Source organism: Spinacia oleracea, chromosome 4, assembly GCF_020520425.1.
Source record: "Spinacia oleracea cultivar Varoflay chromosome 4, BTI_SOV_V1, whole genome shotgun sequence".
NCBI lineage: Eukaryota > Viridiplantae > Streptophyta > Magnoliopsida > Caryophyllales > Amaranthaceae > Spinacia > Spinacia oleracea.
In genome coordinates this window covers 82,575,123-82,599,257 of record NC_079490.1, presented here as the reverse complement: position 1 = coordinate 82,599,257, position 24,135 = coordinate 82,575,123, and the positions used below count along the sequence as shown (strand labels likewise).

Genomic DNA, 24,135 nt, shown 5'->3' with positions numbered 1-24,135 from the left:
CCATAAACAATTGTATGATGGTATTTTGCTAACCATAAACAATTGTATGATGGTATTTTGCTAACCATATAGTACACGCAATTCCTGACAGAAGTTTCTTCGACTTGTAAAAAAAGTATTTGATTAAAAAAACAAGTCATGATTAATTAACCATTGATAAGGTTGTAAGTTCCAAGGAAAAGAAAAAGTAGTCATTATATGATAAGAAATATATATTGATTTCTTAATGTAAATTATAAAAACCACGAATACGGTGCGTCATTGCGTGCATTAAAGGCTAGTAATTATTTAATGAAACTCATTTTAATCCTCTTAAACTTATTGAAAACTATGCTTGAAAAAGAAAAGAAAAAAAGATAGATGTATGCACATTGAAATCTGAAAGTAGAAACCGTAGAATTGTTGAGAAGTTTACAATCCTGTATGACAAGACAATGTACGAGTAAAACTTTAGAATCCAATTTAAGTGACAGAAGATTACTATCAAAGGCTGTTGCTGCTGTTGATGTTTCTATATACTATATAGTATATAGTATATACTATATGTATTTACATTAACAAAGACATTTTAATGGTGAAAATAGCTAATCTGGATCTTCAAGGTCTCCCATTCACTTTCAAGTTGATTCACAAAATGAAATGACAGGTGCAGATGGGTGCTATCAATCTCTGCATTAAGAAATGTTGTTAATAATAAATAATAAATAATAAATAATAAATAATAAATAATAAATAATAAATAATAAATAATAAATAATAAATAATTAATAATTGGAAGTTAAAGAATGAGAAGGTGGGTAAACTTACTGGACAAGTAGACGAAGCATGGAGAGTGTTGTTTCCTTGTGAATGCAAGTGATGAGCAAATCCAAGTACTCCATAGCCTGATGAGGAAGTAAGCCATCCATGAAAAAAGGGAATAGGTGAGAAGAATGAGTCCCTTGCATCACATTGATACTCTGTTCAATTAAATTTGTGTGTTGTTCCTGGGTCAAATCAGCTGCCTCCATCAATGGGAACAGATTTATCTCTTCTTCCTCAAAATGTTGGCAGCAGTTCTCCTGTTTTTAATAATAATAATAATAATAATAATAATAATAATAATAATAATAATAATAATAAATCAAACATGCTATGTATGGCCTAAAAATGAATATGAATTGTTATTAACCTGCAATGTCTGCAGTCGAGCAGAAAGGCTAGACAAGGCCTCCCGATGGATACAAGTGCCAGCATTCAGAACTCCTGCCGATTTTATATCTTCTTTGATTCCATTCATTACAGGTAGCTCCCTTCCATGTTCCTCATTCACACACCTACACACTCCTGTATTAACATTTTCAATGTATTTGTATTATATCACTATGCAACCTCCTCCTACATACTCAATTACTCATATTTTAGCTTTTTACTTTAATGCTTAGCCTCCTACTAAACCAACTCAATGTTTCTATTCCTAACAACTTACACTATGTACTATGTACTATGTACTATGTACTATCCTTCCCTTTTCTCCCCCTCCTACCACCATTCATCCTCATTCTTTTTTACGGAGTAACTCTCAACTTAACATTAGCCGCCACCGCGCTATAACTTATTTTTCCTATTTCTGCTTAGCTAAATAGCCAATAACCTATCCTCAAACTATCCATTTAACCAATCTTCATTGCAAGATCACACATGTTACTCTAAACACTGCAACAATCAATTTCCTAATTACATATAATTTACTGTATTTAGCAATAAATTAGGAGCTCTGTCACAATTTTGGGTATTTCATTTGTTACCTTCCTTTTTTTCCAATTTCCTTAAAAAAAATATTCATCAATCACCTATTTACATTTTTAGGAACTTTAAATTTTCACGATATTTATTATACATTTGGGGTGTATAATTCATACTGTATAGACGTACAATTAAACTAATCTTTACTCATTTTAAAAAAAATAGCATAGGTGGTACGATACGATACGATATATTGGGTGCATAATAAATTTGTTTGAATAAATGAACTAGTTTTGTAATGAAATAAAATAGACCTGGATCAGAAGCTTGTAAAATAGGAAAAAGAATGCGCTCCTCCATCTGAGCATGCTCCAGCAACATCTCAAGCAAATTTCCATAACTCTTCCCTAACTTATTAACCTCCATTTTTGGAGTCCCTATACTTGGATCAACCGCTCTCATTCCACCACGTGTTGAAAGATCCAACCCCCACCTCACCACCCTCCCCAAATGCCATTTCATACTCTTGTGCTGAAGCGCCACCATCCTCACCACCGGCACCCAATACGCCGTCGTTTCATCCTCATTCTTCTCTCTCCTTAACAGTGCAGGGTGAGGCAGTTTCGATTCCACATACCTCATGATCGTTTCGAAGGGTCCCGATATAGATTCATCACTATCGAAACGGACGGTAAAGTCCACCGTTTCGGCCTGAGGGATGAAACGAAGAGAGATTGGTTTGTAACAGAGAGCGAAACGGAGGTAGTAAGTAGCTGAGTTAGTCGGATTTCCATGTAGATAAACAACCGGCGGCGAAGGTTTCCGACCAATTATCTCATCCGCCGGCGCAATTTCTGCTAGACATTTACTCTTCTTCTTAGAAAAACAATTTCCCATTATTATCGGAATTGAAAATGGGGAATGAAATGAATGGAAATTTTTTGTGGGTATTGGAAAATTGAAAATGGGGATTGATCGATTGAAACTATCCAAACAATGGCGGATTGGTTTTAAAATGGAGATTATTAGCGTAGGAAGTAAGATAAAATGACGAGTAAAGAAATGAAGAGGGGAATGATAAAGATTGAGGAGAGAGAAAGAAGGGAACAGGTGAAGAGAATAACAGGGGAAGAGGGAAAGCTTGAATGCGAAGTGAATTGAAAGAGGGGGAGAATGAAAGCGGCATTTTCCCTCGCTTTTCTTTTTGAGGAGAGAGAAAGTTGGAGAGGCGCCTCGGAGCGTCGCATGTCAGCTGTAATGACCTTTTGAGTAATTGATGTTAGCGATAATAATCATGTTTTAAACTTTTTGGATTAGTAAATTGCAAGAGCTTGCTACTTGTATATTTTTTAAGGAGTTCATAACATTGCACATTTTTTCCTAGTTATGATTATTGGTTGTTTATTATTGTCCGTCGTCTAATCCTAGTCTGTATTTGTGGTAAACCATTACCCTATATTCCTCTAATATTGTCATTATCTTCATTAATTATTGTCGTAGTTTAATCATATAAAAACCAATCATTTTTCCTGTTACCAATAGTCTACACCTTTATTTTAGTAGTAGAAATAGCAATGTATCCCCGTGGATTCGATCCTGACTTCCCTTGCTATTTAGTTAGTGATTTTATGTTTATCTTTGATTAGGTGATACGACTTTAGCCTATGATGGTGGACAGCGGTGCTGGCCGACGGTGGTCCGATTTGGGGGTGGGAAGTTAAGAGGATAAATGATGATGGTAAATGTTAATTCAGGGGCAAATAAAGGACGGTATATAGTTAAAATAGTGGGGCGGTTTTGAGTAATATAGGACGAATTTTAACGCTCCACTAAATTAAGTGGAGCACGCACAAGATAATTTTTACCAATATTTTTTGTAAATTTTAACATGTTTTGATTAAATTTTATATTATAAAAAAAGTATTAAATGAAAAAGTCCAAATGATACAAATCATTCAAATGGGATATCAAGATTGGAGTTGTTGAAAAAGGAAACACCCATAAGTGAACTTTGAATATTGAATCATAAAAGGACCCCTAATCCAGGTCATTAAACGGTTGGACGGACAATGACTAAATAATATTAGATTGCAAGTTTATTTGCAGTTCAGCTTCTTGAGCTAAATGAGACTTGGATGTCAGAAATCATTTGCATAGCTACTTATTGAAATTTGTATCGGATTGACCATTAGAACAATTTAAGAGATTAAAAGTACGTCATAAGTGGTTCTCATTAATGGTAATTTGAACTATTCCTCAAAACATGAGTAATTATGATTACTTGTTTGACAATTAGTTTGCTTTGATGCTCGCTAAACGTCGCACCATAAAAGAAAATTATAAAAGCAATATTCAGGAAAACTATGAATCAAAGTAAGTTGTTCATAAGTTACAAGAAGGGATTGTCCTCCTATCTTTGATAGGATGTGGTGTTGTTGTTTTACAAGGTCTATCAGAGAGTTAGATGCTGTGAAAATGCATGGTTATGCTCAAATTAATTAAGGATTAATCATCTACAATAACAGTTGAACTCGGTAATTCGAGAAACACTTCTGGGCCTAATAAGGATGGTTTGCATCTTAATTTATCTTAGTAAGTAAATGAGGTGTTTGTTTTGTGTGAAATGTTGTAGGGAATGGGAATTTATATCCCAACTTGAAACAATTCCCATGTTTATTTGGTACGAATAGAATATGGAGGGGGTTTGGGAATGGAAAATGATGTCCTCAATTCCCTTGGATTAATTCCCTAGGGAGGGCCGGGATGGGAATTTTAAATGAGAATTGAGAGAGAAATAAATTAATGCCCAACTTGCAATTAATGAAATAGAGGGTGGAGTATATTACAAGGTTATTTGGGTAAATTTAAAATGTATTCCCAATCTATTTCCCATCCCTATCCAAACAAGGCAATAGGCAAAATTAATTGAACTCTCATCCACAAATTCTCATTCCCAATATCACCCTCTATTCCTCAAATTCCAATTCCCATCATCCAAACGCCCCCAAAGAGACAAAGGAATGAGAATGCACACATGTCAAAAGGACAAGTGGGAGGCTGAAGTAATGTGTCCTTCAGCCAAAGTGCATTGGTCGAATATTAAGGTTCAGACTAATTACGGGAATACTTAATTCAGTGAGATCAAGTGATAGGAATAGCTAACGGGAGAAATGCTTCCGATCAATGAGTTAAAATCCTTATTATTCGGCTCAAACTTACTCTTGACTGTACCTACAAGGTCACATCAATGGTATATAACGGATCATTGAGTTAAATAAATCGGAATTTCATTTAATAGCTAAAGGGAAATTGAGATCGAAACAAATAATATACAATTAGTCGTTGGATCAGAGTCGTACATCATATCGTGTAAGTCGTGGGATTGGCCGCACGAATCGCCATATCGTAAGACATTAGATCGTCACGTGTTATACGCCGAGTATTGGCCATAAGACCATAGGCGCATACGAGGCCACACGTAGCAACGCCAACGTTGCCATCCCACAAGCCAAACGCGCAAGGCCCATGGGCGCATTAGCGTTGCTACATGCAACAACAAGCCAGCGTGCATTGGAGGCTAGCCCAATGGGCGCGTGCGCTGTGTAGCAGCACACGTAGCATTGTGAAGCAAGGCCGAAAGCTCGCTGGTCCACGCGGTTGTGCGGTTATACGTGGCCGTGCCATAATGCTTAAAGCTTTGGCCGATTTTCTCTTTGCTTGGGCAAGAGGTTTTAATTAAGGTTTGTTTATTAAACACACAACCCTAATTCAGTTTTCCCTCCAATCAAGAAAACTCTAAAGTGATCTAAAACTCCTCAACCATCATACCTTGAAGAAGTTCTAAGCTAACATAATCAAAGGCGGTCCGAACGTGCGGGTGGATACTTGTAGAAGAACTACACTTGAAGTTCTTGTTCGTGATCGTGAGGCTAATGGGAGTACATGCTCTGAAAGTATATTCAATCTAAGTTTTACTTTTGCATTCTGGATTGGGATTAATTCCGCTTTGTTAATTTGATTAGCATAAATCCGGGGCCGTCTCCGGAAATTTGGAGGCCCTGTGCTAAATTCAAATTTTAGGCCCTATAAAATTTTGAGGAGAATTATTTAAGGTAAAATGCATAATTACTATAGCAATTAATATTTTTTTGTGTATAAAAAAATATAGAGCCAAATTAATGTTAGGATGTAATATTTTACGTGGGTTGGTTTTTAAAAACTGAATTGAAAGGTTTGATACACATAAAATGGATGATTCTTTTAATTATACCAAAAAAGGGGGGGGGGGGAGAAAGTACATGGGGGCAGGAATCGAACTCGATTGTCATATCCCAGATACATACCTCTCTACCAACTACGGCAAGTGCATTTATTGTTTTTGCTAGGCAACTGAAAATATATTAGATATAACATAATTGAGGTTCAACTAGCAAAATTTCTTTTGGGCCTCGAAATTTTGTTTACCAGTGCTGTAGGTCCGGTTGGACCGGCCCCAAAGCCGGGCCTGCATAAATACCTACAATATGTACTATCTTTACAAGTATTTGTGTCTTAGTACAAATGTTTCTCATAAAAAATGAACCATCTATTTTAAAGTACAATAAATACTTATCAATAGTAGTCGTTGACCCGTGCGCTAGCGCGCACGGTCCCCCAAGAAATAAAAATTTATTGTGTCAATACGTGGTGAAAATATCAGTGAACAAATTGTCGGAAATGTAGTGTATATGGTGGTATGCAAGTACTACCTTGTGAAGAAATGTACATTGAGAATGTATCAGAAATGGCGATTAATCTAAACAAAAACCAATGTATCAGAAATGGCGATTAATCTAAACAAAAACCATAGGGTATATCTTATCCCAGAAAACACACTTTCGAGCACTAATTACGTTTTGTTGCAACATATAAGAAGTCAAATCCATTCACCCAATATACCCTAGAGGTGTTCCAAACTTGATGTATTGTCTGCTGAAAGGACTGGTGCTACAAATGAGCATGAGCATATTTCAGAACCTACATCAAATAGTAGTTTCTTTTATCAGCGGAATATGATGAGAAAGGTTTATTATGCGAGTACAAGAAGAGTTTAGTTCAAGAGAACATTACTTGTATGACCAATACTATGCAGGCCTGCTACCGTAAGTGTCTGGATTATGGTAGCAAAGATGTATGCCACATGCACCTTTTCCATACCCTTCATGTACAATATTTTATAATACACTGAGTATATTTTACTCAAATCTAAACAATTCAGAGTGATATGTTTTCTAATTGCATAAAAGCTTGGCATATTGTATGATCAGTAGTTACCTTTAACACAGTCCAACGATCAAAGGATTTATATTGCCAAGATAGTAGACTATTGTAATTTGTAATGCTGCTTGTCGTACATCAGAACTCACTTAACCCCTTAGATTTAGCATGTACATCAAAACTCACTTAACCCCATAGATTTAGCACGTACATCAGAACTCACTTAACCCCTAAGATTTAGCACGTTCGGTAATTAAGCCTGCCAAAGGAAATAATGAATAAATAGACATTAAACCAGTGTGAATTTAGTTCATGTATAATCAGTTGTGTAAATCAGAAAAGAAAGGAGACGCACCGAGAAATCGAGCATGTATTGCCAACGTTAAGAACACGTTCATTAGCATTACATGAGCATGAGTGTAATTCCCTGACATATGCATGTAAATTACTTAGATGAGTGTGATTCAGGGTTAGTATATCTTTATGTGTTGTTTCGTACATTTTTATTAAAATCAGAAAAGAAAGGAGATGCGTCTTGCATGTATTTTGTACCATTATATACATGCCATTATGCTTTCATAAGTAGTTTTGTGTCTAGAAAAATATAGGGATTGCAGTCAACCGCGAATGCATCCCATTAACAAGATAATATCAATCAGAAATCTTACTAAAACATATGTAGTATTTATCTTACCTGAAATAGCTTAATGGCACCACCAACCTTCCCTTCTTTAAGTTTCTCCAATGTCCTTTATTAGCTTTTCTTTTCCTGTACCAAAATATTAAGTTTGACAGTCATAATAGTTTTTACTACAACCGTTAACTAACTAAGAACGCAAAACACAAAATCTCATTCCGATTTAACACATTAAAAAAAGAGGCTAACACATTCCTATATCGCTTGTTCTCAATCCCGGCCTTACAAGGAATGTTCACACAATAAAAAAACCACAAGTAACGTAATCTTATGGTACGGTGTCTTAGTAATTAATTATATTCATGAAACAATTTAATGTTCTGCAATTTCTTCTCTCCTTCTAAAAGGAAGAAAAGACCAACCGCATTCACTTGTTGTGGTTGCTGGTAATTTCCATACCCGTCAGCAACATAATTTGTATAATACATGTTAGGATCATGAGGCGCGGCTCTTGTCGCATATCCATTGGCATCATAACCCCCCTGCGGACACCCAAATCCATATGCTCCGTTCCACTAACACTGGCTAGGTTGAGCCTGGAAAATTGCGAAAGAAGATATGTTTGTCAAAAAAATATTCAAACATGCAAAAACAAATTCATTCACATTGTTCAAAAGTAAAACAAGCAGACATGTTTAGCCGATGGACTACGAGCCCATGAAAATCTAACACTTTGAGATCCTATCTAAGATCCATCGTGCTGCTAATGCTTATCCTGCAACAGCTCTTAAAGTTAAAGCAGAAGAAAAACAAACTTGAGCAGTGAACCCAAAATATACAATTAAAAATAACCAACAAAACAGGTCGAATTAATTGAAAATCGAGAGTAGTTATCACATTAGGAAACTTTTTTCAATATTTCTCAATCTAAACAAGGGAATTGTGTTTCTTATAATAGAATTAGTGAATAACCACATTAGATGCTTAATTAGTTTGGAATTAATTTAGAGAAACACTTAAATACTCTTGAAATTAACATGTTTTATCAGCTTCAAGAACAACAAAGAATATATCTCAAAAATATTTCTAACAAATAGTGACCAAAGTAGTTGTACTACAATATCATGTAATCAGACTATTACATGGCAATCGCATATTCATGAAATCCATATCTGCTAAAGCAATCAAACACTTAGTTCTAAGTATAAAGATGCCTAAGATATTGAAAACACAAACACCCAAGTTCAGAAAGATTAGGAAGATCTAAAAACTCAAAAAGAGCGTTAAATTAATCACATGAAAATCACTCCTCTACATCTCTTTGTCAAATTAACATGAACACTTCATAAAGAAAAAAAATTATTTTTCATTAGAGTTGAGCATAATTGATGTTATATGATACACCCAAATCCTAAAAAAATATTTAAGAAAATTAATCCAGTGAGATAATTAATCTTGGCGCATAGACTATAAACATATGAATTTTGAACAATTAATCTAATTACCTCAAGCAAGTTATTTCCCTCTCCAAGCAAACATGATCGCCTCTCATTCGAGTACAAGAAGAAAGCACTCAATGGTTGTTTTGCCTTTAAAGGGTCCTTCTCTTTCCTGGCAAATCAAAGTGAAAAATAAGAGTTAACCAACTTCATTCAAGTCTAGGCAAACAGTAATACAGGGGAAAAGAACAGAGAAATCAATACTTGGTTTTTTGGTCTCCTCTTGCTTCTTGCTTGAATTCAAGGTACTGATTAAGCAACTCCATTGCAGTCTTCTGCTTCTACTCGTCCTCTAGTAATTTCATTGATTCAATTTCGCGCTTTCTTTGCTGACAATCTGCAGATAAGCTTCTTTCTCAGCTTGGTACTTCTCCTCATATGGCTTCTTCTCTTCTGGAGTGAGGCTTTTCCACTTTGCACCCATTATGTTAAAGACTTCCTTGAAATCTGCATTTGGGTTCTCTTTTTTGATCTGAAATACAACACAAAACCCCAATGTTATTGGTATTAACTTATGATAAATGTTGGAGTAAAATTTTACCTCAATCCATTGATCTTTACCCCGTACCACAAGGCATATGCTGCAGCTGGCCTTTTCCTTTTTAGGCATTCCTTCTTATTCTTGTCTTTCTTTCTAATTCTCTGTCTATTAAGACGGGAAGAGTCTGATCATAAATCACAACTGATAAATTTCATCATGATGTGGGCCTGAACAAATCTCCCACAAAGCCCAAAGAGGCAGCCTACGACTCATACTGATCAGATGGGCCCAAGCCTGGAAAGAAAGGGCCAAAGTCCTGCTACTCCACCAGAATAAAGACAGAGCCCCATTTGGCAAAGCCCATTCTCTTTAAAAGCCGATCCAAATATGGGAGGTCCATCATTGCAGGCCAAAGGCCACGTGTCCTAAATCCCCAAGGGGCACGTGTCCCATAGTTAGGGTTGAGGGTGCAGTCCCCAAGGAACCCTAGCACTATAAATAGCTCAGATCCCAAGGTAAAAGGGTATTCAATTCTTGCCCAACCACAACAAACTTATCTTTGCTCTGCATTCTCTCTACAAATTACTTATCTCTCTAGCTTATACTTACTTAAGCATCGGAGGGAATATTCCTACGGGAATATTCTTGTTTTGCAGGTTGCCAGAAGTTCGTGCCAAGTCATACTTGATACCTCCGAGGAGCGCGTGCGACATCAGCACCGTAAAAGTTCCCACAACATTTGGCGCCGTCTGTGGGGAGGTACAGTGTCATGGCTGAACTTCAAACTGACTGCGAAAAAACCAAGGGTAAATCAGAACTCCCAGCCAGAAAAGGAGTGTTTAAGGACGGGTCCAACACTCAATGTGACACGGCATCTAGCCAGCCTGCTGCCGTCATTCCTATTCGACCCTTGCTGGATGGTCCTCACGGAGTCAATCCTAAGCATGATAATGGTAGGATGGTAGAGTTTCTGTCAGAAGATTCTGACTCGCCTATGAGGAGACGCAACCTGGAGGAAGCTAGTCGGCATGTCAAGGAGGTTCGTCCAGGAAGAAGGACGAGACGAATCTTGCAGAAGAAAAATGCGGACCGTTACTCTCTAGAGGCTCCTGTAAGACAGCATGAGAGCGTCGCCCGAAGGAAGAATGGCTGTGGCTCCGAAGAAAAAAGGGGGCGAAGGAGGACGTCCTCTAGAGGTCCCTTTAAGTTTAATACGGCTCTTGGCGAGATCCTCCTTGCGGAAGGACCAAGTCTGGAAATAGAACCGTCCCCCCGACGATTGTCCACCTCCTGCCCACAAGTACCTTTCTGTGCTTTTCACAACGACGAAGGGCATGACACCCAAAGTTGCCGGATGTTGAGGAAGATATTAACTGATCGCGTGGATGAAGGGCACCTTCGCCAGTACGTCCATCTAGAGGACGCACATAAAGAAGCGAGCCCCACCTCTAAGTATGCAAACGAAAGAGTTATGGTAATATCAGGAGGAATAGCGGCATGAGAACCATGTAAGGAGGGACGACAAAAAGGTCCACCTCATCTTCGCCCAGCACAGAAGAACCTACCCTCTGTAGAAATTTCCGAAGACGACTATAGAAGGGCGGCCGCGCCATATGATGATGATCCTCTGGTTATCGAGGTTAAGGTGGCTAATCTTAAGGTAACGAGAGTACTGGTGGATACGGGAAGCTCGTCTGACATAATCAGTCTGCAATGCCTGCGGAAATCAAGGCACAATCCAGGAGACATAGAAAAAGTTTACGGGCCCTTGGTAGGATTCGGGGGGAGCATCGTTCGTCCAATTGGTTCCATTTTGCTGCCGGTTTCTTTTGGAATTCCCAGAAGTTGTCATCAGGTTTATAATAGTGGAAAATCTCACCACATTCAACATCATACTTGGTCGTCCAACACTCAACGACCTAAAAGCTGTGATCGTCCCTCATTTACTATTGGTAAAATTTGTTGGAAGCAACGGACGCGTTGGATCTCTCTATGGAAATCAACAGTTGGCCAGGGATTGTTACTTGTCGACATTGGAGCCAACGGCCTGGGGAGCTTCTCCAAAGGGAAAGGAACAAACTAAACCTCCAGCGAGTCGCCGTAAAACCCGGGAAATACCGACAGAGCACAATGCAGAAAGACGACCTGAGCCAGTGGGAGCACTTTATGATATAATTCTGGACTTAGCGGATCCGTCTCGAACAGTCCCCATTGGGGTCCACCCTGACGACCCCATGTCAGCAGCATTAGTGCAACTACTCCAAGAATATAAGGAGATATTTGCCTTCACGGTAGAGGAGATGCCCGGTATAGACCCGGCGGTGGCCGTGCATAAGTTGAATGTGGACAGTACTGTGAAGCCAGTACGACAAAAGAAAAGGAATCATGGAGAAGCAAGAAATTTGGCCGCCGCTGCCGAGGTTAAGAAACTAATGGATGTAGGCTTCATACGCCCATGCCAGTACCCAGACTGGGTAGCCAACGTAGTCCTGGTACCCAAGCCCAATGGGACGTGGAGAAGTGTGTTGATTACACTGATCTCAATAAAGCATGCCCTAAAGACAGCTTCCCACTGCCGAAGATAGACCGACTCGTCAACTCCACCGCTGGACATGCCATGATGAGCTTCATGGACGCCTACTCCGGATTCCACCAAATTCCATTATGGCCCGAAGATCAGGAGAAGACGTCTTTCGTCACGGAACAAGGATTGTACTGCTACAAAGTAATGCCGTTCGGTTTAAAAAATGCCCCTGCTACCTTTCAAAGGTTGGTAAACACAGTTTTCGTAAAGCAGCTGGGGAGGAATATAGAAGCCTATATTGACGACATGAATGTAAAAAGCAAGCAGAAGAAGGATCACCTTGACGACTTGAGAGAAACCTTTGAAACCATCAGGACATACCAGATGAGACTCAATCCCAAGAAGTGCATATTTGGGGTATCTTCTGGCAAGTCCCTTGGCTTCCTGATTGACGAAAGGGGCATTGAAGCAAATCCGGACAAAGTGCAAGCGGTCATTGATATGACGTCGCCAAAGACGGTTAAAGACGTGCAACGCCTCACTGGGTGTCTCGCCGCCTTGGGACGATTCTTATCTAGAGCTGGAGACAAGTGTCACTACTTTTTCAGTACCATCAAAAAGGGCACCCAGTTTGAGTGGACGACGCAAGCTGAGGCTGCCTTCCTCCGCCTAAAAGAACATCTGCACACCTTGCCACGGCTGGTCAGCCCTCTCTTGGGGGAAGTTTTGTATCTGTACCTTGCCATCTCAGAATACGCGCTAAGCGCCGTCTTGCTTACAGAGAGGGAGGGAACGCAACTACCTGTGTACTTTGTCAGTCACATGTTGCAGAATGCTGAACTCAAATATCCAACGGTCGAAAAATTTGGTTTTGCTCTGTTCTTGGCTAGTAAGAAGCTTCGTCCATATTTCCTGGCCCATCGATTGGTAGTATACACGGATCAACCGCTTAAGCGACCTTTCACCAACCTTGAAGCGTCAGGAAGAATGCTCAATTGGGCAATTGAGCTTCACGCGTTTGATATCTCGTATGAACCAAGGAAGGCAATAAAGGGACAGACATTTGCTGACTTCATCGCGGAACTGACCAAGCCACCCTATTTGAAGAATGAAAAAACTCAGTGGATAGTGCATGTGGACGGCTCTGCCACTCAGAACGGGTCAGGAGCCGGCATTATCTGTGAGTCACCAGAAGGAGATATCTATGAATATGCAATGCGATTCAACTTTCAGGCGTCAAACAACGAAGCTGAATACGAAGCCCTGATATGTGGAATTCAGATGAGCAGAGCCGCAGGGGCAGCAGACGTCCTGGTTTTGTCTAACTCGCAATTAATTGTCAGTCAGGTCAAAGGAGAGTATGAGGCTAAGGACGAGGCCATGATAAGATATTTGGAAAAAGTCCGCCAAGAAGCCCAACAGTTGTCTAACTTTGAAGTAAAACACATCCCCCGGTCTGAAAATAACAAGGCAGACGCTTTATCTAAACTGGCAAGCTCAGCATCCTGCGACACGCCACGTCATGTATTCTGGGAGGTAAAACAGTCCAAAAGCATTGACGCCTCGAGAATAGACATCTTGGATCGAACAGCCACCTGGATGGATGACATTGTCAACTTCAAAATGAATGGAGTACTCCCTGATGACCCCAAGCAGGCAGAAAGATTACAAAAGAAATGTACATGGTTTGAGATATGGAATGGAACACTATACAAAAAAGCCTTCTCACGGCCACTTATCCGCTGCGTAACCCCCGAGAAGGGGCAAGAGGTACTGGAAGATCTTCATCAGAGATTATGCAGCTCCCACATAGGAGGGAGGGCCCTGGCCGAAAAAAATTTAAGAACTGGATACTATTGGCCCACTCTCAAAGAAGACGCCCTCAATATGGTCAAGCGTTGTGATAAATGCCAACGATTTGCTCACCTAATTCGACGACCAGCACAGAAACTGACGCCAATCACCAGCCCTATACCTTTTGCCAAATGGGGGATGGACTTATTAGGCCCCTATACGACGGCACCAGGAGGACTGCGTTATGTAATAGTAGCCGTCGATTACTTCACTAAATGGGTAGAAGCTGAGGCTTTAAAGAACACTAAAGCACAGGATGTGAGAGCATTCATCTGAAAAAACATATTCACAAGATTTGGCGTGCCTCAGTCTATCGTCTTCGACAATGGGCCACAATTCAAGACGCCCAAATTAGAAGATTGGTTGGCCGACCATGGTATCACAGCATGTTTTGCATCAGTAGGACGCCCCCAAGCTAACGGACAAGTAGAGTCATTCAACAAGATTATATATGAAGGGATGAAGAAGAAGCTTGATGAGGCAAAGGGTTTATGGGCCGACGAGTTACCCAATATTTTATGGTCTATACGGACCACGGCAAAAAATTCCACAGGAGAAACACCATTCTTGTTAGCCTATGGGGCTGAAGCCGTCCTACCCATTGAAATGTGCGAACCCACCCTGCGCGTCATGTTGTTTAATGAAGATGCCAATTGGGAAATGATGAAGGCGGCTTTGGATTTCTTACAAGAAACCAGAGGGAATGCGGCTCTACGACAGCAGCTATACAAACTCCGAATGACAAGGGAATACAACAAAATGGTTTCTAGAAGAATACTAAAGTTGGAGATTTTGTGCTTAGGAAAATGGAAGCCGTCGGACGTGCCAATGAACAAGGGAAACTCACCCCTACTTGGGAAGGTCCGTATGAGATTTACGAGGAGGTTCGAGACGGAACATACCGGATCCAAGACATGCAGGGATGTCCGATTTTGCGTACTTGGAATGCGGATAACCTCAAGAAGTACTTTTTCTAGACTGACACTTGTCTAGATTATATGCATTGTAAAGACGTCTAGAGCCTAGACGCACCGTGTAGCATGTTTTAAACATTATATGAAAAATTCACTGCAAGCCGGTCTTGCTGGGAAATCCTTGTGAAAAGAATGTCATCAAAACTCTCGGAGAAATGCAAACTAATGCTCTCCCAAAAGACTAGTCGTTTAAAGGCCTAAGAAGTGGCCCAGACTAGCACCCTCACTAGGCTGATCACCTAGAACACAGGGATTACACATTCCTAACACAGCTATATAAAGTAGCAAAAGACCTTGGTAAAAAGACCAAGGCAGACATCTGACGTCTCAAATTGGGGGCGTCGGACGTAATAAAAAAATGTGTGATGAAAGCTAAAAAGCAATAAGACGTTCACAAGGGCATCATGTCATTCCCAAAAAGTTAGTCATAATTACAAGAATTATGCACAAAAGCCACCAAGCATGGTGTCAAAAGAACATGTGCAAAAAAAAAATGATGAATAAAAACAAGTTGTAAACAACAAAGGAAATCACGTCTGAAGATTTAATCAATACCTTCTCCTCCTCAGCAGGAGGGGGAGCCATTTGCTCAGAAATGGCTTGCTCGGCTGCCTGCTGACGCTTCCAAGCTCTGAAGGTACTGGCGTCGAGTACCTTCGCCAACCAAGACGGCCTGTCCACTTGGCCTTTGGAGGCATCGTCCAGCTTACCCATGGCCTCGTCTGAAAAAACAAAATAAAGACATTAGTGCGGTTTTGATTAAACAGAAGAATTGGAAGTATAGATACATTACCTCTCGGCATATACGGACACAGGCCTACAGCCGAGAGGAAAATGGGATTGCTCAGTTGATTCAGATGAGGCAACCACCCCTCGGGTATGTAGGCCGTCTTGTCCTTGATGACGAGCGGCTTGACCAGGAAAAGCGACGAGATCCGCTCCCAGAGCTCGGCGGAGACGGGAGGTAAAGAAGCACCTTTCCCAACGAAGTTGGGCTTGCCGTTCCAGCGTCTCATCCTCTCACACATCTCCAGATTGGTGGTTTTGATAACCACCCACTTCTTCCTCCAGTGATGCCACTTAGACGCCTTCCCCATCACCGTCCGATAGGCCCCTTTGTATGTAAGAATCAGCCAGCCCGCGGCGGCTCTCGAAACTTGGGACATAGAGGCGATTCTTAGGAACGTCGGAAGAGAAGGGGTGATGCCGGCAAGCTCGCAGCGAGCAATATAGCCAAACACACCCGCCCAGGAGTTCGGGGACATTTGGCACAGGCCAATATTAAAGATGTCCAGCAACTCCACCACAAAGGGGTGAGGGGGTAATCTCATACGCAGCTTCAAAAACGAGCCGTAAACGTCGAACTCTCCTTTCACCAGTCCAAAGCTGGTGCAGTCCATGCCAGCCGGCATGCGGAATTTATACTCCGAACCTAGATTCAGAGACGCCCCATAGGCCTTCCCCTCTAGAGTGAGGAAATTCAGCCACGTCTGAAGTGGGAAGATGGCGCTGGGATGAAGGTGACCTTCCTCCCCACCTGACGTACTAGCCGGCGCGGCATTGGTGCTTTCTGGGACGTCCTCTATAGGAGAAGAGGATTCTCCTTCGAACTGCTCCTCGTCTTCTATTCGCGCCATTAAATCCTGCAACAAGCCAAGACTTTCCTCAAAACAGGGACAAGATGACGCCTTCAGTTTGACGAGACCCATGCAAGACTAAGAAGAAAATTTGGAAGAATCAAAATCAACAAACACATTTTTCCAAAGAAAACCTTTACCTGATAAATCAAAAGAGAGTTTGTGAAAGAACTTGGATGAAGTACTGCAAGAACACGACTTTGAAGATCGTGGCGGTGCTACGGTGGATGTCGGTGGATATAAGACGCCGGAAATAGCTTTCTCCTATTTGCTCTCAAGTGATCACTGGAAATGAGGGGGAAAATCACTCAAATTGACCACTTATTTATAGAGGGGTAAGAAATGATTACCCCTGCCACGCGTCATCACCTTGTTGGACACTCCAAGAGCAGTGAAAACTAACGTCTGTTTTCACTCCTCATGAGGGGCAAATGATGTGGGCCTGAACAAATCTCCCACAAAGCCCAAAGAGGCAGCCTACGACTCATACTGATCAGATGGGCCCAGGCCTGGAAAGAAGGCCTAAAGTCCTGCTACTCCACCAGAATAAAGACAGAGCCCCATTTGGCAAAGCCCATTCTCTTTAAAAGCCGGTCCAAATATGGGAGGTCCATCATTGCAGGCCAAAGGCCACGTGTCCTAAATCCCCAAGGGGCACGTGTCCCATAGTTAGGGTTGAGGGTGCAGTCCCCAAGGAACCCTAGCACTATAAGTAGCTCAGATCCCAAGGTAAAAGGGTATTCAATTCTTGCCCAACCACAACAAACTTATCTTTGCTCTGCCTTCTCTCTACAAATTACTTATCTCTCTAGCTTATACTTACTTAAGCATCGGAGGAAATATTCCTACGGGAATATTCTTGTTTTGCAGGTTGCCAGAAGTTCGTGCCAAGTCATACTTGATACCTCCGAGGAGCGCGTGCCACATTAGCACCGTAAAAGTTCCCACAACACATCACAAACGAAAATCATTCAAATTATAAACCCTAAACTAAAAGATAATACGGTTGATCACATATATCAAACTCGGAAAACCTTCCAAATTCAAAACCTTAAGTTGAACCAGATTTCAACTGATGAAATTAATCAAAATCAGAAAACCCCTAAATTGAAACAAATTTCAATTTACCAAATTTTAAACAGCCCCCCAAACTCCAAACCCTATAATGGAACATGCTACAATTGAAACTCCCCAGATTCCAGACCCTACATTGAAAAATATTGCAAGAACAAAGATATCACAGTAAAGTTGAACATTAAAACTACATAATTCAAAGAAACGACTTCAAAATTCTTTGGTCAATTTCTTTAATCAATTTAAATAAATGAATATATCAAGAATTCCAGAAATGACATTCAAATTCAATCTATTTTCACTCAATTTGGGACTAATATTTACTTCAAAATGTTTCAGAATAGAAACTTCGAAATATCACTAAATCTAAATTTGATTGGAAACAAAATAGGGGGAAAAGAAACAAACCATAGTAGGCTTAAACTCCTTCATTTTATGCAACTTCTTGAGCTCCGACTGAAGCTTCTGCTGCTCTTCGTCTTTCTTCTTCAGAACCTCATCTTTCTCCTTCAATATCTCGTCAGTTTTCTCCTTCTTAATCTTCATTTTCTCCAACATTTCTTGCAAATCCTTCTCAAAACTATTGGTCTCTTCTACCTTCTTAGCCTTTGATTTCTTCTAATCGAATCGGGGCTGAGAGAGAGTCGCATGGTTTTCCTTCAATAGATCCCGATTCCGGTACAGATACTGTTAAATCCAATGGGTCAGATGATTTTCTAGACAAAATGTTAGCTTCATTACTTGATGGATTTTTCTGTTTTAGAGCTTTTCTACTTCTTTCATTCTTCGTTGGAACTGGATCGGAAGCCATTGGGAGAATGGGTGTTGCAGTGGCAGCCATGGATGATTAGAGAAATGGAATTTTAAGGATTTTGATCTTAGGGTTTCTGGTAACTTTGAAATGGGGTGTGATAAAAAAAAATTATAATTTGGGTTGAGTGATATTTATAATTGACAAAAGATCAGAAATTTACACAAATAAAAAATCGAGATGGAAAATGAACCCATGAAGCCCCATTTAGTTAATATTGTGGAGGAATTGTCCGGGAGTTGTGTATCTGCATTGCTGCAAACCGAATGTTATAAAAAGAAAGGAGTGAGCATAACTGAAACTAATGATAAATTCAAAGAGCCATAGCCTAGTTTAAAGAAAAAATGCAAACTCGAGATCCAATCAAACCAATTCAACCATGTTTTACTCCTTCCACTCATCCCAAGCACAAAATTCATTTTAAATCGACATACCAGGAATACGGTATAAGGTGATTCTGAATTTGCAACATCTAGTAAAATATGCAAGATCTAATAAAATTTGTAAGGTACTACATATCGTTATATAGCTGGACTCTTGGTATATGCAGCAGCTAATAAAAAATGTAACGAAAACATCACATCATCAAGGGAGGAATGCTAACATATATACACTGTTTGAGAGGGACTTGATGCCAGTGAAGACCATTTTGTTCAACATTGTAGATTGTGTATTAACTACCAAAACAAGCATTCATATCTTGTAATCATGTGCCATAATAGAAACTTAAATCAACTCAAAATCCCATAATTTTAGAATGCATAATAAAAGCAACTCAACAATTATCAAGACCCAAATTCTACATATTTTTAATCAGACAAGAATATCCAATCCAACTCGACAACGTACACCAAGATAAACTTAGCTAACCTTAATTATAAATAACCTTAAAATCCAAACCCCTAAAATGAGCTTCCATGATACAGAGCATTTTACAAATTCACCCACAACAATTTTTAGTTAAAAAACAAAACAAATCTAAAAGATATTACAACTAATAAAACCAAATAGAAATTACACTCACAAAAATTATGAAACTAAGATAGAAATTACATATCACAATATTGATAAAATCCAGATTTTTGTATCAACACAAACGATTGATCAGTAACCATTTTTCAAATAAAAAGATAAAGAAATTTGCGATTACCAAAACATGCTTAAATCACAGAAATTTCATCATTTACATTATTCCCAACCCATAACCAGAATAAGAAGGAGGGGCATATCTCAAAATTGGTTATTTCCAACTAATTGAAGTTTGGGGAGGAGAAAGAGATAGAATGAAAGTTAGTCCATACGACCATACCTGACAACGGAGAACAGCGACGGTAGGAAGAACCTCCCAAAGATGAGAGAAAGAAGAGCGATCACCGCGATGGTTGCCGAAAATAGTACAATCAAACACTTAGTTGTTGAGATCTTAGTTTGAATTTCTATCAATCTCTTCCTATAATCAAAACCCTAGAAAAGAAATGATATAGAAGGAAATGATATGGGTGAAGATCGATAAAATCCCGAAAAAGAGAAGTAGAAAAGGAAAGGGAAGCAGGAAAATGGAAAGAAGAAACCAACTTTCTTAATGGGAGAGGAGCGAAATAGAGAAGCAAGGATAGGGGAGCGATGACAAATGAAGGGGCGAAGCAGAGAGACACAACGCATAAGCGGGCAAGAGGATATAATTGTATTTACACTCTCTGTAAGGTAGAAGACAAAAAAAAATTGTGAAGGAAAATGGGGGTATTTCGGTAATCTCACTATTGTAGGAATAGTAACATCAACTTCTCTCTTTTATAAGTGTTAGGATATGAACTTAGTCAATATACCCGTTGCTTCCGTAAATTAAATAAAAAAATCAATATTATACACAGTAAGAAGTATTTAATTATAATGAAGTAGAATTGGAGAATTCATAATTTTTACTCCATCTCATATCATATCATTTCTCATGTTATTTCATTTTTAGCTTCATAGCTAGAAACCATACCATATGTACTTAAATTTTTAGCTAATATTTATATCATTTTCACAAATTCATTTCGATATGGTCTTGTTTAACACCCGATTGAATAAGCTAAAAACAACATTTTTTGACATGTACTACATAATTTACATAATCATGTTTTATACGGAGTATTTGATAATATTTCCATAATATATTTATTGTTCCGGTGTTGAAGTGGATGAAACAATGGGCTTCGAATGAATGCCCTTTCGTGTGTGTTGAAGATCTTGCTAGCTTGAATGAGTAATGTCTGAATTCACCTGCACAAAGACAAAGTTACTAGCCTCAGGGGTGTTTCCGAGGAAAGCCCCTCCGATGCCTAACTAAGAACGATGCTCGGATTCTAGAGAGAAGTTCTCTAGAGAGTAGTCTTAAGGCAATAAATTGGACGTACCTTGAAGTGTGAGCCTTGGCGGCTTATTTATAGTGTTTGCATAATAAATGCCCATAGGTCATTTATTGCTACTGGGCCGTGGGCCTTGGTTGATGGATGAATAGCCTTTGGAGTGTAGTGGGTTTGGTGTTGTTGTATTTGAGCCATTGGGCTTTGGACTTAGTGGCCCAATTGATATTCAATTGGGAGCCCAAACAACATGCCCCCCAAACCCGGTCCATTTAGAATTAAATGGGTGGGTTTCCAGCTGTCAGAAGTCCAAAAGTTGCCTCTCTTTTTTCGAAGAAGAGATGATTTGAATTGATGACAAGTGTTGGGACTTGTTTTGAGTAGTGGAGATCGTGGGTTTGAAGGAAGTTGGTGCGCCTTTTTTTCTTCTATAAATATTAGACGCGACTTCCCTTCAAACTTTTACTTTCTCTCTCTTTCACACAAACTTCCTCTCTTTTTCCGGCGATCGCAGTTTTCGAATTTCTTCAGATCTACGGTTTTCAGTTAGCTCTTATCTTCGGGAACTCGTCTCATTCATTTTGTCGGCGAATTCCAATTCGGAAGAAGGTAACTTGTTTGTGAATTTCATTCTTTTTCTTGCTCTTTCTTCTACCCCTAGACTTAGAATTTGCGGCCATGGTGAAGAACAAGGGCAAGGGTAAGTTCGTCGTCGGTTCTTCCAGTGAGAGGGAAGATCTCCCTTCAGAAAGGGTACAGACAACTTCGAAGGGCTGGCCTTCAGACAAGGCGGTGGAGAAAACTTCGGCTGGTTGGGATGCTTCCAAAGATGGTGCTGTTGGAGGATCTGGTAGGTTTGAACGCGTTGCTTCTGGTAAGAAGGCCAGTTCTTCGGGTCACTGTCGTTGTTATCCTGAGCTTCCAGTTCATTGGACTGAGGCTGATCCGAAGGGTAAGCTTACGCCGATTTTGCATGAGACCACCAAGATTGACGGTCCGCTGGAAAAATCAGTGAGTGGTGACTGGTTGGTGGAGGCGAAGCTGGGGGCCTATCATCGGAAAGCCGAAGAGCTATATGGAATCCAGCATGCTTTGGGGTACTGGTGCGAGCTTCCCGAACAGGAGCGTTCTCGAGTGACTCATCCGCCGAAAGGTTTCATTTATGTGTACACCCATCACCTGGAGAATGGTCTCTGTTTTCCTCTGGATTCGTTCATTTCCGAGCTCTTGGTGTCGTACAACATCAGTTTGGCTCAACTTACTCCCAAGTCCATGAGGCACATCATCGGATTTCGATGGGTGTGCGAATTCGTCAATTTCCCCTGCTCTGTCGCCGTTTTTAAAGATCTTCACGATCTGTCCTTCAACCATGCTTCCAAGGGTGATGGGTTGGTTGGTGGACCATTGTCAACAAGAAGTCTCGGAGGAAGGGTGAGCCTAACTATATCACGACTTTTCCTTACCTCAGCTCCGACCATAACTGGAAGACGGAGTGGCTGCTCGTTCGTGTTCCAACGGATCCAAAGCATCCAAACTTCTATCGTCCTCCGAAATGGTTTGTGAAGCCTGATTCGTGACATGGTGGGGGTGGATGCTCCGGATCAGAGGCATAAGCATTATGTGGATCTTCTTCAGTGGTTTCTGGCTCGGGAAGATAATTACAAACTGCCGGCTAACTGGCTTCCGAACCTTAACTACATTTTCCGGGAGGACATTCTTGCTGCCGCCGGTCTCAGCAGGATTTTTGACAGGGGGAGGTTTCCTTCGGCTGGGACCGTGTTTCAGTGAGTTTGGCCTTCTTTTCTTTTTCAATTTATTGACTTGTCTTACAATTTGTTTTGCAGAATACGGTTTTGATCGTATCGACTCTGAGGTTCTGGGCATCTCTTTGGATCTGCGGACCATTCACGATTCGGCTCCCGAGTATAAGTTTGGGAAAGAGAATCCTCGTAATCCTCGCCTGAAGGATTACGTGTTGTCTCATGTGGGTGTCGCTCGGATTGCCGAAGTTCGTGCTGACCCTTTTGATTCTGCTTCGTCTCCCGAAGCTGTTCCGGTGCAGGTCGTTCTTCGCCCTCTTCAGACGACTTCTGACCTGGTATGAACTCTTACTTCTCAGTTTCGTTCATCCTTTTGGCTTTGTATTTTGGTTGGCCGTCGGCTAACGTCTTGGTCCTGACCCGTCTTTTTAGGGTCCTGGGACTGACGCTGCGCCGCGTACCATTCCTTCGGTTTCGTCCCAGGCTCGGATAGATACTTCTTTATCTAAGAATCGGGTACTTTGCTTTTTGTTTTATTCTTTCTTCTTTGTTCTCTTTTGGGTGCTGATGCTTGCTTTCTTTCTCTAGGAACAGAAGAAGAGGAAGGGTAGCACTTTGCTGAAGTCTTCTGTGCATCCGAAGAAAGCAAAGACTTCCCAAGCTTCGGAAGTGGTATTATTTTCTTCTTTTGTATCATTTTCTTGGGTGTTCTTGTTTGTCCGAAGTTAACCGCTGTTGATTTATTTATGTAGAAAACGGTTTCGGAGGATATGCCTCCCCCGAAGAGTCTTCTGGATCTCATGCCTCTGCCTGGGCAGAAGCTAAAGAGTGTAGTGGTTTCGGAGCCGCCGCCCGTGGATCAGCCTCTTGCTGAGGAGACTACTGTGCCTTCTCCGCTGAAGTCGCCCACTCCTTCGGGGGTCGTGATCCAAGACATTACTGCGGAGATGGAGGCATTCGAGACTGACCCTTTTTTGGGTTCTGTTGACCCCATCGTTCCCGAAGAGGAGAAAACTGCTGATGTTCCTCTTGAGGAACCGAAAAGTCCCGTGAAGGTGATGGTGGATCTTACGGGTTTCGATTCTGCCGTACCTGAAGCTTCGGCTGCAGAGAAGGCTGACCCTCTTTCCTCGGAATTGGCGGATGGGCAGCCCGAGCAAGGCAAGGGGACGAAGAGGTGTCGTGAGACGTTGGGCTCTACTTCCACCTCGGCTTTGGATAGGCTGATCCACGCTGATCCCTGTTCGGAGGTTCCTCTGAAGAGAATCCCTGAGGAAGTGAGGGAGGCAATGGCTCGGTACGCCAGGCCTTCGATCATGGGAGAGGATCCTTCGGCTCACGCAGGCTCTGTGGTTGGTCTCGAGGCTGCGAGGGAGAACATGCTTTGGGCCAACCCGCAGTGGCGAGTTCCCGAGGCCGAGGAGAGGCATCCAACCATGATGGCCCAGTACTACCTGAATGAGGTGTGTGTTTATCATTTTGTCCGTATCATTCCTCTTCATTTTGTCCATATCTTGACTTGCTCCCTTTTCAGGCCGTTTTTTGGTCCTCGTTC

The 24,135-nt window shown here is 40.9% G+C and overlaps 1 protein-coding gene across 1 annotated transcript; it reads right to left on the bottom strand.

The window, feature by feature from the left end:
• Positions 1-371: 371 nt before the first annotated feature.
• LOC110790888 (uncharacterized) lies at positions 372-2,972 on the bottom strand. The gene is made up of 4 exons (XM_021995643.2): positions 2,040-2,972; positions 1,172-1,326; positions 808-1,061; positions 372-669 (listed from the first exon to the last, which is right to left on the bottom strand). Exons 1-4 carry the CDS (start codon positions 2,620-2,622, stop codon positions 663-665), a joined length of 999 nt encoding a protein of 332 aa, XP_021851335.1. The 5' UTR covers positions 2,623-2,972; the 3' UTR covers positions 372-662.
• Positions 2,973-24,135: the final 21,163 nt, after the last annotated feature.